Source organism: Triturus cristatus, chromosome 3_2 (genome assembly GCF_964204655.1).
Source record: "Triturus cristatus chromosome 3_2, aTriCri1.1, whole genome shotgun sequence".
Taxonomy (NCBI): Eukaryota; Metazoa; Chordata; class Amphibia; order Caudata; family Salamandridae; genus Triturus; species Triturus cristatus.
This window is the reverse complement of record NC_140584.1, coordinates 1,067,073,299-1,067,087,071: the sequence shown is the minus strand read 5'-3', so window position 1 is coordinate 1,067,087,071 and position 13,773 is coordinate 1,067,073,299. Positions and strand designations below refer to the sequence as shown.

Sequence of the window (13,773 nt, the reverse complement as noted above, 5' to 3'; positions counted from 1 at the left end):
ATACACAAAATTGTCTGCAGGGGAGGCCAAACCATATACTAAAATAGTGATGGCGAACCACGACTCAAGTCGAGACTGGACCCAGAAGATGTAGAAGGGTTGGGGACCCAAGGAACCACCCAAGAAAAGTACCCAGGAACCCCACGGAGCCGTGTGCAGTTTATGTACACAACCGCGTGATCAACACAAGTCAATGTGTAAGTCACGGTTGCATTTTTAACCCCTTCAGTGGCCGCCCCTTTCCCCGTCCTGTGCCGGCCGTTGCATTAGCGGGCGGGGTCTATGACGAGCTGGTCTCGTCATGGGCACAGCGCCACCGCGGCCCATGACGAGTCCAGCTCGTCATGGGCACTGAAGGGGTTAAAGGATAAGGAGCCCTCCCAGTGGACCCTGAAGATACCCCGTGGAGGATGGAAGGTTGGAGAGTCACCCCACCCATGTATACCCCAGGAACCATGATACCTAAACCAGGGAAGCTGGGTGCATAGGTGTCAAGTGACGTCGGAAACCGCCGTAGACCACAATGGAGGACTTCAGGAAAGATGCCGCTGGAGAACAAGACAAAGGAGTCCAGTGGAACCCAAAGGTGGATTCAAGATGAGAGGTGCCTGCAAGCAGAGGGGAGTCTATGCCACTCAGGAGTGACCAGGAGGCACGGAAGACGAATGCCCACCAATGTCGAAAGATGCAGGATGGTTGATGATGCCCTTGGAGTCGAAGCTGTGCGGACCAGGCTACGCTGTGGAAGACCAGGAGCTGTTCATGAGCTGTCCCATATCGGATGTCAAGAGCCAGGGGATCAGTTTCCGGAAGAGGCACCAACACACCTTGGCAACAGGCATAGAAATCGAGGAAGATGCAGTGTCAGGACCAGCCACGTCCAAGTGACTCACTACGTCTAGGTAAGTCAGAGCAGGCCCGAGCAAACAGGGAAGCCTACTACAATCAAAGAAGTCCCTTGAAAGGACCCGAAGATCTCTGGAGCCAAGTGTCACCCAGCCTTAGCAACATCCAGCCGATGCGGTGCACAGGGGCTCAGTTCCAGTGGTGCTGACTAGGAATACTGGACACAGACTTGCTCTGAAGACAGTGCAGGCCTCAAAGGGATTGTTGAACCGCCACCTGTGTTACTGAGCCAGTTGGAGTTCGTAGGAGCCCAGGATTAGCAAACCGGTCAGCTGCATTACGGTGCCTGCAGATGCAGGGGAATGACTCCTTCACTCCAAGGGAGATTCCTTCGGGTGTCTTTGGATGTCCAGAGGCTCTGTGAGGAACCTGTATGGAACACAGACACTGACAGTGCAGCGGACTTGCAGGACGATAAGACATGGAGCAGTCGGAGTCTTACCGGTTGCAGTCACGGTACACAAAGCAAAGTTCAAAGCGGTCAGTCCGACAACGTCAGTCCGATGCAGTCAGACTGTCCAGATGGTTGAAGATGATGCAGAGTCCAATCGAAATTGAATCCCACGATGAATCAAAGGTCCCACCCTCAGGTAAGCCCTTAAGTACCCTTAGGAAAGTGGCTGAACAGTGGGGAGGATACTCCCATGTCCTTTGTCCAGTTCTGTGCCAGGGCAGGAGCCAATGGCTTCCTGAGCTGGTTTGAACTGGAGTAGGCAAGTAGGGAACCAAATGTGCCCTTCAAGCAATCTCAGTGGCGCTGGCAAGAGGCCCCATCCTGTCCCATTACACTAAACCATGTCTGGGAGGTGGTCACACCTCCTTGCTTCAGCATACCTACTGTTCTGCCTTCCCCTGATCGAGCTTGGCTCAACAGCGAAAGGGCAGAAATGTGTCTCTGGCTGGCAGCAGCCCTAGCTTGCTGTCCGGTTCTGGAAGACTGGTACCAGGAACACCAAGGGCCTCCTGGAGGAGCTTTACAGGCAATGGAATCATACCTCCCACCCCGTCTGCCATATGTGGGGTATGATTCCAACATGTTTGATACCAAACATGACAGGGTTCGTTACAGACAGTTTAGAGATGATCATCTCGTAATGACGCATGCCTACTCTATATGTCATTATAGCTAATTCACTTACAACCCAGGAGAATGGACTCCGAAGGTTGTAGAGATACCCTGCTCATGCAGGGGCAACCTCACACTTAGGACCCAACACCTTGCCTTCAGGATCGAAAGGCCTGTCTTAGGGGTGACTTATACGTTTTAAGTGTAGTGACCTCAGATATAGGGAAGCCTATATCTGTCGTAAGTGCTGCTAGCACCATCTCACACAGGCTGCAATTGTAGGCCTGTAGTCACAATTGATGTGGTCTCTCATGGGTGGCATAATACATACTGCAGCCCAAGGGAGACCCCTGGTGTACCTATGCCCTGGGTATATAGTACCATATACTAGGGACTTATCAGGGTACACCAGTAGCCAATCTAGAGTGTACCTAAGTACTCACCATGTCCAGTTTAGGGAAGAAGCACAGAGACTGGGGTCTTGATTAGCAGGATCTCAGTTAGACCAGTCATAAACCACAGTAACACCAGGCAAAAAGTGGGAGTAATCATGCAAAAGGATCCTACATTCCTTCAAAGACTCTGAAGTCGAAGATAGGACGGAGGCCTTCCTCCTTCTTTGGAAGCAGGAAATAGCGGGAATAGCAGCCTCAGCCTATTTATGGCCCAGGAACCCTCTCTATAGCACCCTTGGCCAAGAGATCCTTGACTTTCTCGTGGAGTTGCCCGGGACGATCCTCCGTTAGCCGGTCGTGAGTTGGATGCATAGAGGTAGGGGTAGTCTCAAAAGGGAGATAGTATCCCCTTCAGACTATCTGCAACACCCCCCTGTCCAAGGTTATGTCTCGCCAGTGGTGGAGGTGATTGCGTATCCTGCCACCCACTAGATGCTCGTGATCCCGAAGGACTGGACTAGGAAGGTTTTGTGGTGGAGGAGGGGATGGTGCCTTGGCTCGACTTCTGGCCCACGGCTTCTTCTTCACCTGGGTCTGAAGGGGCGCTGGCAGGGTCAGGCCACCCTAACACAGTGCACATGGCATTGTAAAAACTCCTTGGGCGTGGGTCACTCCCATCCCTGGAAAGGGAGGGAGATGCGGAGTCAACCCAGGTGCCCGCTCAGCGGAACGGGGCTTAGAACGCCAAGGCTTCACCGTCTCATCGCGTGGCAGACAGGGCGAAGTGGAAGCACGCTTCGACTTCTTATGCTTCCTGTGATGCCTCTTACCAGACAACTTCGACGAAGAGGACTACGAGCCCCCGGAGCGATGCTCAGACCTTCCTCTCAACCGAGACTGGGAATGGGAATGAGATCGAAGAGGCAACTCCACGGTGCGTGCCAGGCCACGACCAGCTTCAGAGACCGCTCCCTCAAAGCTATCGGTGCGAAGGTCTGACATGGCCAATCTGGCTAGTTGAGTCCGACCAGTAGTGCAACATCTGACATCGAACACAAAAATATAGTTATCCCGAACTTATAATGTAAATTACATAAATATAGAAATTACAATATCGTTATACACTAATATCAAAGACAAAAATATTGTTTATATATATATATATATATATATATATATATATATATATGCTTAAAATCAATAAACACCAAATATATTACTATTTAACCATAATTAAAATTACAAATATTTAAATAATTACAAACTATTTATAAATGTTACACTTATATTAAAAAATAGTTTGAATTCATATTATAATTTACAAATGTTTTGTAAAATTTAAAAATATATTTTATATATATATATATATATAAATTTAAAGACAGTAACAAATAAACTGGAAATAATTTAAAAAGCAAACATATTTAATTACAATTAAAAAAGTAAACATTATATAAAAATGAATTTAAAAAAATATATTGAATATTACAAACATTACTACATACAAATAATATAAGTTAAATACATACAATCATACTAATATAGATTTAGACAATATACACAGAACTATAAAATTGTAGGAATAATACATACACAATTCCCACTCCAATTATCTGCAACAGTAGGGAAAATGTTGGACTCTGGAAGGATAAATAGACTAATCCCACTCCAGTCAGCACAACAGTAGGGAAAGTGCTTGATTTAGGAGGGGTAAAACGTACTATTCCCACTCCAGTCAGTGCAACAGTAGGAAAAGCGTTGGACTCAGGAAAGGTAACAATTTGCTATTACCACTCCAGTCAATGCAACTGTAGGGAAAGTGTTGGACTCAGAAGGGGTACAAATTACTATTCACACTCCACTCAGTGCAACAATAGAGAAAGTGTTGAATTGCATAGGAGTAACATTTACTATTCCAATATCTGCACCGGCAGGGAAAACATTGGACTCAGGAAGGGTAAAATGTAATATTCCCACTCCAGTCTGTGCAATAGTAGGAAAAACATTGGACTCAGTGGGCATAAAATATACTATTCCAACTCCAGTCTGTGCAACAGTAAGGAAAGGGTTGGACTCCGGAGGGGTACAAATTACTATTCTGACTCCACTAAGTGCAACAATAGGGAAAATGTTGGATTGCTGGGGGTAAAATCACTATTCCTACTCAAGTCAGTGGAAAAATTGGTGAAAGGGTTGGACTCAGGAGGGGTAACAATTTACAATTTCCACTCCAATCAGTGTAATAGTAGAGAAAGTATTGAACTGGGGAGGGGTGAAATGTACTACTCCCACTCCAATCTGTGAAACAATAGAGAAAGCATTGGATTGCGGAGGGGTAAATTTACTATTCCCACTCCAGTCTGTGCAACAGTAAAGAAAGAGAAATTATCTTCAAACAAATAAAATATTTTAACAACTACATTAAATAACAAGTAATAGAAATATTTAAAAATAATATATACATAAATTTAAAAAAAAATGTAATACATTTATTACAATGTTGAATAAATAATTTAAATTACATAAATATTATTCATATAATTAAAATACCACACAATAATCTCATAATAAAAAACAAACAAATGTAATGCCATTAACAATTAAAAACAATAACACAAAATTAACACATAACATATAAAAATAACACACTTTAAAAATTATATATATATTTATACAGTTAATACTACTCAAATAACTTCCTATCCTATACCCCTTTAAAAAATAAATAACTACTTTTATATTTACTACTACTCAGATAACGTCCTACCCTATACCCCTACAAACGCAACCCACACCTACAATATATCTTAAAAATTATATTAATTATGAAATTATCAATTAAACAGTAATAGTTAACAATAAATTAAATAATTATATTTAATTAACTGTACACCCATTATCCTACAGACAGAACAAAATACACCTAATATATCTGAAAATTATATTATTTACATGATTTACTTATTTATTTATCAATTAAACAAGTAATAACAAGGAACTAATAATAAATTAATTACATTTAATTACCTTTCCATCCTTTACCCCTACAAACTCAACAAATCGTATCTGATATATAACTTACAAAATATATTAATTACACAACTTACATATATAATTATCATTTAAACAATAACATTAATGAATCGTTATCATCATTAGTTTCCTTCACACTTTTTACCCCTACAAAAACAACTCATAATATAATAAATCAAATTACACATTTTAAACAATTATAAATTAAATAATCAATAATAATTAAACATTAATTATTAATAATTATAGTTAATTTACTTCCCACCCTACACCCCTTCCAACTCCACAACCCGCACCTAAAACTTAACTTAATTAAAATATCGAATTACAAAATTAGCATTTAATTGATTAGCAATTAAATTATTATTTTATTTAAATATTAAATAATAATTATAATGAATTTACTTCCCAACTAACAATTTACAAAGTAAATTAAAAAACACATTAAATATAATTATACAAACAACTTATAACATATACAATTAAAATATATACTAAAATATATAAAAATGATTGAAAAACGATATTATTAACAACAATAATTTTGAAAACGACATTAACTACATAGATATTTTTAACATCAATATTCCTTACCTTAAAATCGATATTCTTGTCAATGATACTTTTGCATCACGGTATTTCAAACTCGATACTTTCGCCTCTCGATATTTTGTTTTCAAAATTTTGTCTGAGTACTGTGCTAAAGGGCCTGTGTTAACTCCTCTAAACATAGTAATATTAGTTCATCCCCAATTGGCATGTTTAATTTACTTATAAGTCCCTAGTAAAGTGTACTTCATGTACCCTGGGCATGTAAATTAAATGCTACTTTTGGGCCTGCAGCAGTGATTGTGCCATGTCACGGGCCTGCTATTGCAGGGCCTGCGTGTGCAGTTTACAGCTACTTTGACTTGGCATTTAAAGCTACTTGCAGAGCCTTATACTCCCCTTTTATTACAACTTTATCACCTCTAAGGTGGGCCTTAGAGAGCCCTAAGGGCAGGGTGCTGTTAAAGTAAAAGGTAGGATATATATACTCTTAGGTTTTACATGTCCTGGTAGTGACAAACAGTTCAATTCCTTTTCACTACTGTGAGGCCTGCTCCTCTCATAGGGTAACAGAGGGAAATCCTTTACACACCTTTTAGCTGTAATTCCCGATCAGAAAGGAGTAGCTGCATTATATTTTATATCTTTGGAATGATACTGATAAATCTTCTTTACTGGTAAAGTTTGAATTAACATTATTATTTTAGAAATTTCACTTTCAGAAAGTGGGCATTTCTCTGCTTTTAGCTCTGAGTGCCTTGTATCCTGCCTCCGATACAAGTTTAGGGTGGGTGATAGCTACATTTTGTGCTTTCCCTCTAGACAGACACAAACACAGGAAGGCTAGGTGTGTCTGAGTACACATCTACATATATCTGCATTTTGATGGCTTTTCATGGGCAGGAAGGGAGGGGCTGAAAATTACACGTCAATAGGTAGTCGTCTAACCCCACACAAAGGGCTGATTAGTCCCTACTGATAGTTTTAAGCCTGGGCTGGGAAGAAAGGACCTTGTGCACTTCAAAGGTCCTTTGTTGAAGCCACATCCCCTTCAAAGAAACATTTGGGTATTAGTACAGGGTCTCTAACCCTACCAAAGTAGTAAACGTTTGAACTTTTGACCCCTCTGTCAGGAACAGGAGGAACCACTGTGTGTTATGCTATAGGACTGCCACTCTGCCGGATCTGCTGTTTGCTGAACTCTTGCCTTGCTGTGTTGCCCTGCTGCTGACGTTCTCTCTCTGCTTGTGTGAGAAAGACTGGACCTGCCTGACTTGAACCCGGAGTGACTCCAAGGGCTTGCTGGCTTGCCTCCTGTTGCCTAAGTCTCAAGGAATCAAAATACTTAGAACTCTCTTTTTCCAACCCTTGGGCTCACCTGCTTGTGAGACTGTCCTGCCAAGAGGCCCCAACCCAGTCCTTGACCCTTGGACATGAACCTAGGGGTCTGCTGCAGTGTTATCGACGTATTGTCTATGGTCACTAGACTTGGATTGGCGCATTGCACTGGAGCCGTCACATCACATTCTGACCCGCCGCACTCCGGGACCAATGCTCATGGCCCTCATCGCCTTGCCGCTGCTGCATTGGGGATCATAAATCATCGCTGGCCTGTACCCAAACTCTGTTGACCCGAACTTAGGATCAAGATACTTTTGTTCAGGGGGCCTAAGTGGGTCTCTGTATCTGGCCTACGCTCCCTCGCAGTCAGCCTGAACTCTTGACTTTGTCCCCTTCCGGCTCGACCAATTAACCCTGTAAGCGCTATTTGCTTCTAAGCGCTAGTGTGACATTTATTCCTTTAGAATTCATGTCTCAACTTCTACATATTGGATTTTCATTCTTTTTTATCTTCTTTTATTTATAAAATCATGCTTTATTTTTCTAAACTGAGGAATCTTTCTGTGGTGGTTTATCTGTTTTACTGTTTAGGTGTTTCAAACATAATTTATACATTGCCTCTTAAGTTTAGCCTGACTGCTTTGTGTCAAGCTACGAGAGGGTGAACACAGGATAATTTAGGTTGTGTAATGACTTACCCTGACTAGGATTGTTGCTCCTACTTGGACAGGGTGCATACTATGCCAACCAGAAACCCCATTTCTAACACAGTCCGTCTTCTGTCTTCCTCAGGTCCAAAAGTGCTCTCAAGAAGGTATCAAGGAGTTCCACTTTTATGCCTGGCACTAGTTTGTGGGTGGGGAAAACTCCCGTCTAATAGGGAAAAAGTTCCCAGGGGCAACCTAACCCACTATGACATCACTTCCTGATGTTTTGGCCCTAAGCAATGCCACAGTGCCCTGCTCTGCAAAACCTCTACAGGGCAAAACATGTCTTTCCACGTTCAGAGCTCTGGGCACACCCCTGAAGTGTGGCTAGGGAAATGAGGACCTCCTCCAGCAAACCAGTTCTGTAACGGGGTCGTCCCAACTAGTATTTGTGCCACTATGTATACTTGAGCAATGGCAGGGGAAAGCCTAGGTGTGAGTTACATCTGCCTGTAACAGTGAATGCACCTATGAAGCTTGTACTGTTGGTGGGCACATAGTCCAGGCCATCCTGTGAGGAGTAGGTCATACCCCCTTTAAGTAAATGCCCTTTTTCCCTTTTCTGGGAGCCAGTCACACCTCCCAGCAGGCTGCCAGATGACAGCTGGTGGTTAACTCTTAAAAGGCTACTAGACGCTTTAGTTAGGAAAATAACAACTTTCTAAAAGTTGCATTTAAAAAATAGTGATTTAAAGTCTGACTTGACCATTGGATTGGACTTTAATTTACTATTAATTTAAGTCCTTGAACAATTATTCTAGCTATCCCCAAACTGCATGTGTGCATTATAAGGTGTCTTTTTATGAGAGAGGGAGCATTGCTACACTGAAAAACGACTTTGGGGTTTTTTACTGGCAGGACAAGGAAAATCTAAGAACACATGTCCTACTTTTTAAATACCATGCATCCTGCACTATGGGCATTTAGGACCTACATTAGGGGTGACTTACCAATATTTAAAAGAACTGTTTAGGCCTTGCAAAAGCTTCAATTTGCCAGGTTGAATTAGCAGTTTTAAAACTGCACACTCAGACTGCATGGGCTTGCCTGAACTCATGCTTCTACTTTATCAATTTAGTGGTGGCACAATAGGTCCTGCAGACCACTAGTGACATTTAACTTACAGGTCCTGGGTACACTGAGTAACATATAGGTGCCGATTCCGATCCGTTAAAAAATATTTCCGTACGACTCGAATCCGTATTTTTTCCGTACGAATCGTACAAGTCACGTCCGACCCGTGAAGTACGATTCGTACGGGAAAAAGTATGCACGGATCGGCCCGCTCCGTACGAATCGTAGCGGGAAAAGTTGTACGAGACGTACCCGGACACTTTTCCGTACGATTCGTAAAATGACAGTCCGAGCGTGCAAGTACGATCCGGACCGGCTATCCGATTTACGAATCGTACGGAAAACGGCCCGTACACGGGGAATGACTCTACCCGCTACGAGGCGAAGTTTGTATGACTCGTAGCCCGGGAAAAGTTGTTCCCGGGGTATGAGTCGTACTGGCCCCTCCACCCCGCCGTATGTACGCACCGTACCCCCACCCCCTATGTACGCACCGTACCCCCACCCCGTATGTACGCACCGTTCCCCCACCCCCATATGTACGCACCGTTCCCCCACCCCCATATGTACGCACCGTACCCCCACCCCGTATGTACGTATCGTAGCCCCACCCCCCGTATGTACGCACCGTACCCCCACCCCCCGTAAGTACGCACCGTACCCCCACCCCCCCGTATGTACGCACCGTACATACGGGGTGTGGGGGTACGGTGCGTACATACGGGGGTGGTGGGGGTACAGTGCGTACATACGAGGGTGGTGGGGGTACGGTGCGTACATACGGGGGTGGGGGTACGGTGCGTACATACGGGGGTGGTGGTACGGTGCGTACATACGGGCGGTGGTGGGAGTACGGTGCGTACATACGGGGGTGGTGGGGTACGGTGCGTACATACGGGGGTGGGGGTACGGTGCGTACATACGGGTGGTGGGGGTACAGTGCGTACATAGGGGGGGTGAGGGTACGGTGCGTACATACGGGGGGTGGGGGAGCCTGTACGACTCGTACCCCTGGGGAATCAGCTTTTACGGCTGTTTTTGGCTCCCGTAAAAAAAGAGCCGTACGGAGTGCCGTAGGGACGGATTATACTTGCTGGGCCGTAAAACGCTGCTTACATCCGTTCGGACGGCGCGTACAGGCTGTTCCGGATCTGATTCGTAGGTTTTTTTTACCCATACTGTCTTTTGGACGATTCGTACGGAAATGGGCTTTCTGTACGAATCGTACTTCCTAGGTTGTACGGACAGTTTACCGGGTACGAGTCGTACGGAGAAAACGCTCCGTACGACGATTCGTAGGGCCTTTTTACCGGATCGGAATCGGCACCATACTAGGGACTTAATATAAGTTAAAAATGCAAATCAGGGATGAGCCAATTGTAACCGTTTTAAGGGTTAAGAGCAAATTTACTAGGGATTAAACTACAGCTTTGAGTGTTCAAGCAATAAATTTCAGCAAAAAGTGTGGGGTGGATGGGTGACCACACAAAAAGGGCATTTTCTTACAATGGTCAAAAACATCTTAATACTTCCAAAGTTTAGGCACTATGTAAACAACATGGATTGACATAGAAATGTGCTCTGGTTCAAATTAACTCAATTATATCTATAGTAACTGGTGGCACAAATTGTAAAACACTAAATGCTACTGTGATTGGTAGATAATTAAAATCCATAATCAATACATTGCACCATAAAAATAACTGACACACTAGTTACCACACTACAAACCTGAAATGTCAGTTTATTGGTCTACCTTGTGCTCTTAATCCTGGAAAGAAGAACCGGATAAATATTATATGCCAATTCAAGGGAATCTGAACTCATGGATAGTTGGCCAAGCTTTCAAAAGTTCAGCCTATTATCATTTATTATCATTACGAAACAAAGCAGATATAAAATAAAACTTCTAAGCATAGTAAAACATGCTATAAATAGGCATTCATGCAGGCCAGGCAAGTCCTAGATTCCAAGAGACATTCCCTTTATAATTAATCATGTTAGAACCCAAAAACACGTCTCCCATTCAGCAAACTCACAGCTAAGACATGTGATCTTCTTTGACCGACTCAATGTTTTTCTCTGTATCCATTGCAATAACTGGTTAATCACATTCTTCCTGGAATACAATGAATTTTCCTATTGCTCCATAAGATTTACTTATTTGACTATAAGTCCCTTCCTTTCTACTAAAGGCACACTTCACATATACAATAACTCACATCATTAATTATAGGGGCTACTAATGTAGCTTACCTGTTCCTCATCAGTCAATACTTTCTTTGCTGCTACTGTGTACTCCTGTTCGTATCTACTGTAGTCCACCAAGCTGACCATTCGGTGTCCATAGACCCAGTCACATTCATGTCGCCACAAATATAATAGTTTGTCAGATGTTGTGTTTCCATCCAGGGAGAGGCAGATGTTTCTGTATTTGAAGAATGAAAAACATAAGAGTGTCGGGAGGCTGATCTATCCAGTAGTTTAAGAAGTCCTACTATCTTCAGTATATTTTAGAAGTCCATGGTACAAGTGATAAGCCTTACGTTTTCTTCTTGACCCATCCACAATATCAATAATACCAGGATCAAATGCCATAGCAGGAGTAAAAAGGCTTCAGAATGGATGGGTGTAGCATATGGGTTCTGTCAGTATGCCATCACAATCCTAGCATGTTCACTTCTGTCCCACCCGCTACTCTACATGTGCAATCACTTAAGGTGGTCCCTCCAACTATTGATCCAGTAGAAGCATCAGTCTCTTAGGATAGTTCTGCTCTACCCTCTTGCACCAACACAGGTAGAAAGGGTAGAGACAGGGTCAAAAGAGACTATCTCATTTTCAGGGGAGAGATTCTAACCCATTAAAATAGGAGAGAGGGATTAGCACCAGGTAGAGAAGGGGAGTGCAGAGATTAAGCATTGCACATGAGGAGGAGAGGTGATGGTCAGATTGAGGGAAAACAAGGTGAAATGGATTTTATTTGTAGGAGAGCATGCAGGGAGAGAGCAAAACACAGAATGGAGAAAGAGGGCTTGTTTCTTTAATGAAGGTGAGGCATAATAATCAAGGCGTAGCCAGGCCCGGCATGGCTTTTAAGTGCTTGGGTACAGGCAGGTGTGTGTAGATCCCATAGGAAAAAACTGTGTATGCCCCGGCAGTAGAAGATCAGCTCACTGAGCATTGTGGGCTATTAGACCCAACTGCGGCAATAAGCTTACTGGCCTAGGACTGGAGTCACACAAACATGTACCTTTTACTGCCCTACTTACAGTGCTACCATGGAGAATCACAAGGAGAATTTCCATGTGGTGGAGCTCAAGTAGACTTCCAGTCTACGACTATGGAAGTGAAGATGATACCTGGTGAGTAGGCATTCTATTAAAGCGCTGAGCACTGACATGGTGAGGAAAGAGAAGTTATTGCATCTGCGGTACAGCCAGTGAACGGGAAAATTGCACAGCATATCACAAAAGGTAGAGGGTGTGAAGCGGGAGCATGAACAGGTGGCAGTGAAGATACAGGTGATGGAGAAACAGCTAGCTTTGACTGATGCGACTGTGCAGTACGTTGTGACTTTTACATTTATTGTAACAGAAGAGCTCATTAAGGAGACAAAGGGCTTCTAGAGACAGATTAAAGCTTGACTGAACAAGTGGTTAAATCTGTACACCAAATAAGTTGCAGGAAGCATGACCCAAATGGGGCATATGGAGGCCCTGGAGTTATGGTTCCCATACAGTCTAGAGACTGGAGAGATAGAAGGCATATGGGGACCCTGGAGTTATGGTTGCCCTTCAGTCTAGAGACTGGAGCGATAGAAGGCATATGCAGGCCCTGGAATTATGGTTGCCCTACAGTCGAGAGACTGGGGATATAGAATTTTATGAGAGGCGGTGAAAATGAAGGAGGTCCAGCTAGATGGATGTCAGCTCTTGTTCTTCCTAGATCTAAACCAGTATACCCTAGCCAGGAAAAGAGGTCTCTTGAGCATTAAGAAGGAATTGATAGCAAGAAGGTTGAATGCATTAAATGATTACCCTTGGTACCTAAGAGAGTTTGAAGAGGGGAGACAATATAGATTTTCACAGATGTAGTCTGCCAAAGCCTTCGTAGATAACCTTACGAATAACACTGGGCAAAAATTTGGAGCTGCGCTATCTGTGACTCCTTCAGTGGTGGACAGGTTTAGGGTGGGGTATTGCTGATGTTTTGTGGGTTAAAGTCATCTAGTTTTGATGACCAGCTTTTATCTCTCTACCTCTTTTGGGTCCTCTGCACTGGAGTAGATAGATGCTACGATTGAAATAGGTGATTGCTTAAGTATTGAAATGCATTGTTTTAGTATTCAAGCATATTGTGCCATATGAGAGAAGTTCACACTGTAATTTGCTAATATTGTGTTTGTTTTTGCCAATATGCTTTGTCTGTTGTTTCTAATAAACAGATGTAAACATAAATGGAGATTAGAGCGCAAGAACAGCTTAACCTAGCACGAAAGAGAGATGAGCAAACACGAGGATCGAGAAAATGTACTATCAATGGGGAGTGAAAGGACTGGACATGTAGGTGCAAAAAAGCTTTGGCTGTGTAGGCTAGGATATGATGGGAAATGAGGCAGTTAGGACTAGTAGAGTTAGATACAAGGATACAATAGATACAAGGAGTGGATCTTGGAGATGTGGGAGATGCTGAAGCTAGG

The 13,773-nt window shown here is 43.2% G+C and overlaps 1 protein-coding gene across 1 annotated transcript in view; it reads right to left on the bottom strand.

Annotated features, from left to right (window-relative positions):
- LOC146859134 (uncharacterized) overlaps positions 1-13,773 on the bottom strand; it is a 2,052,335-nt gene that overhangs the window by 1,174,329 nt on the left and 864,233 nt on the right. The window contains exon 65 of the mRNA XM_085649806.1: positions 11,328-11,499. Coding sequence (XP_085505932.1) covers positions 11,328-11,499 — 172 coding nt within the window. The remainder of the gene's footprint in view (positions 1-11,327; positions 11,500-13,773) is intronic.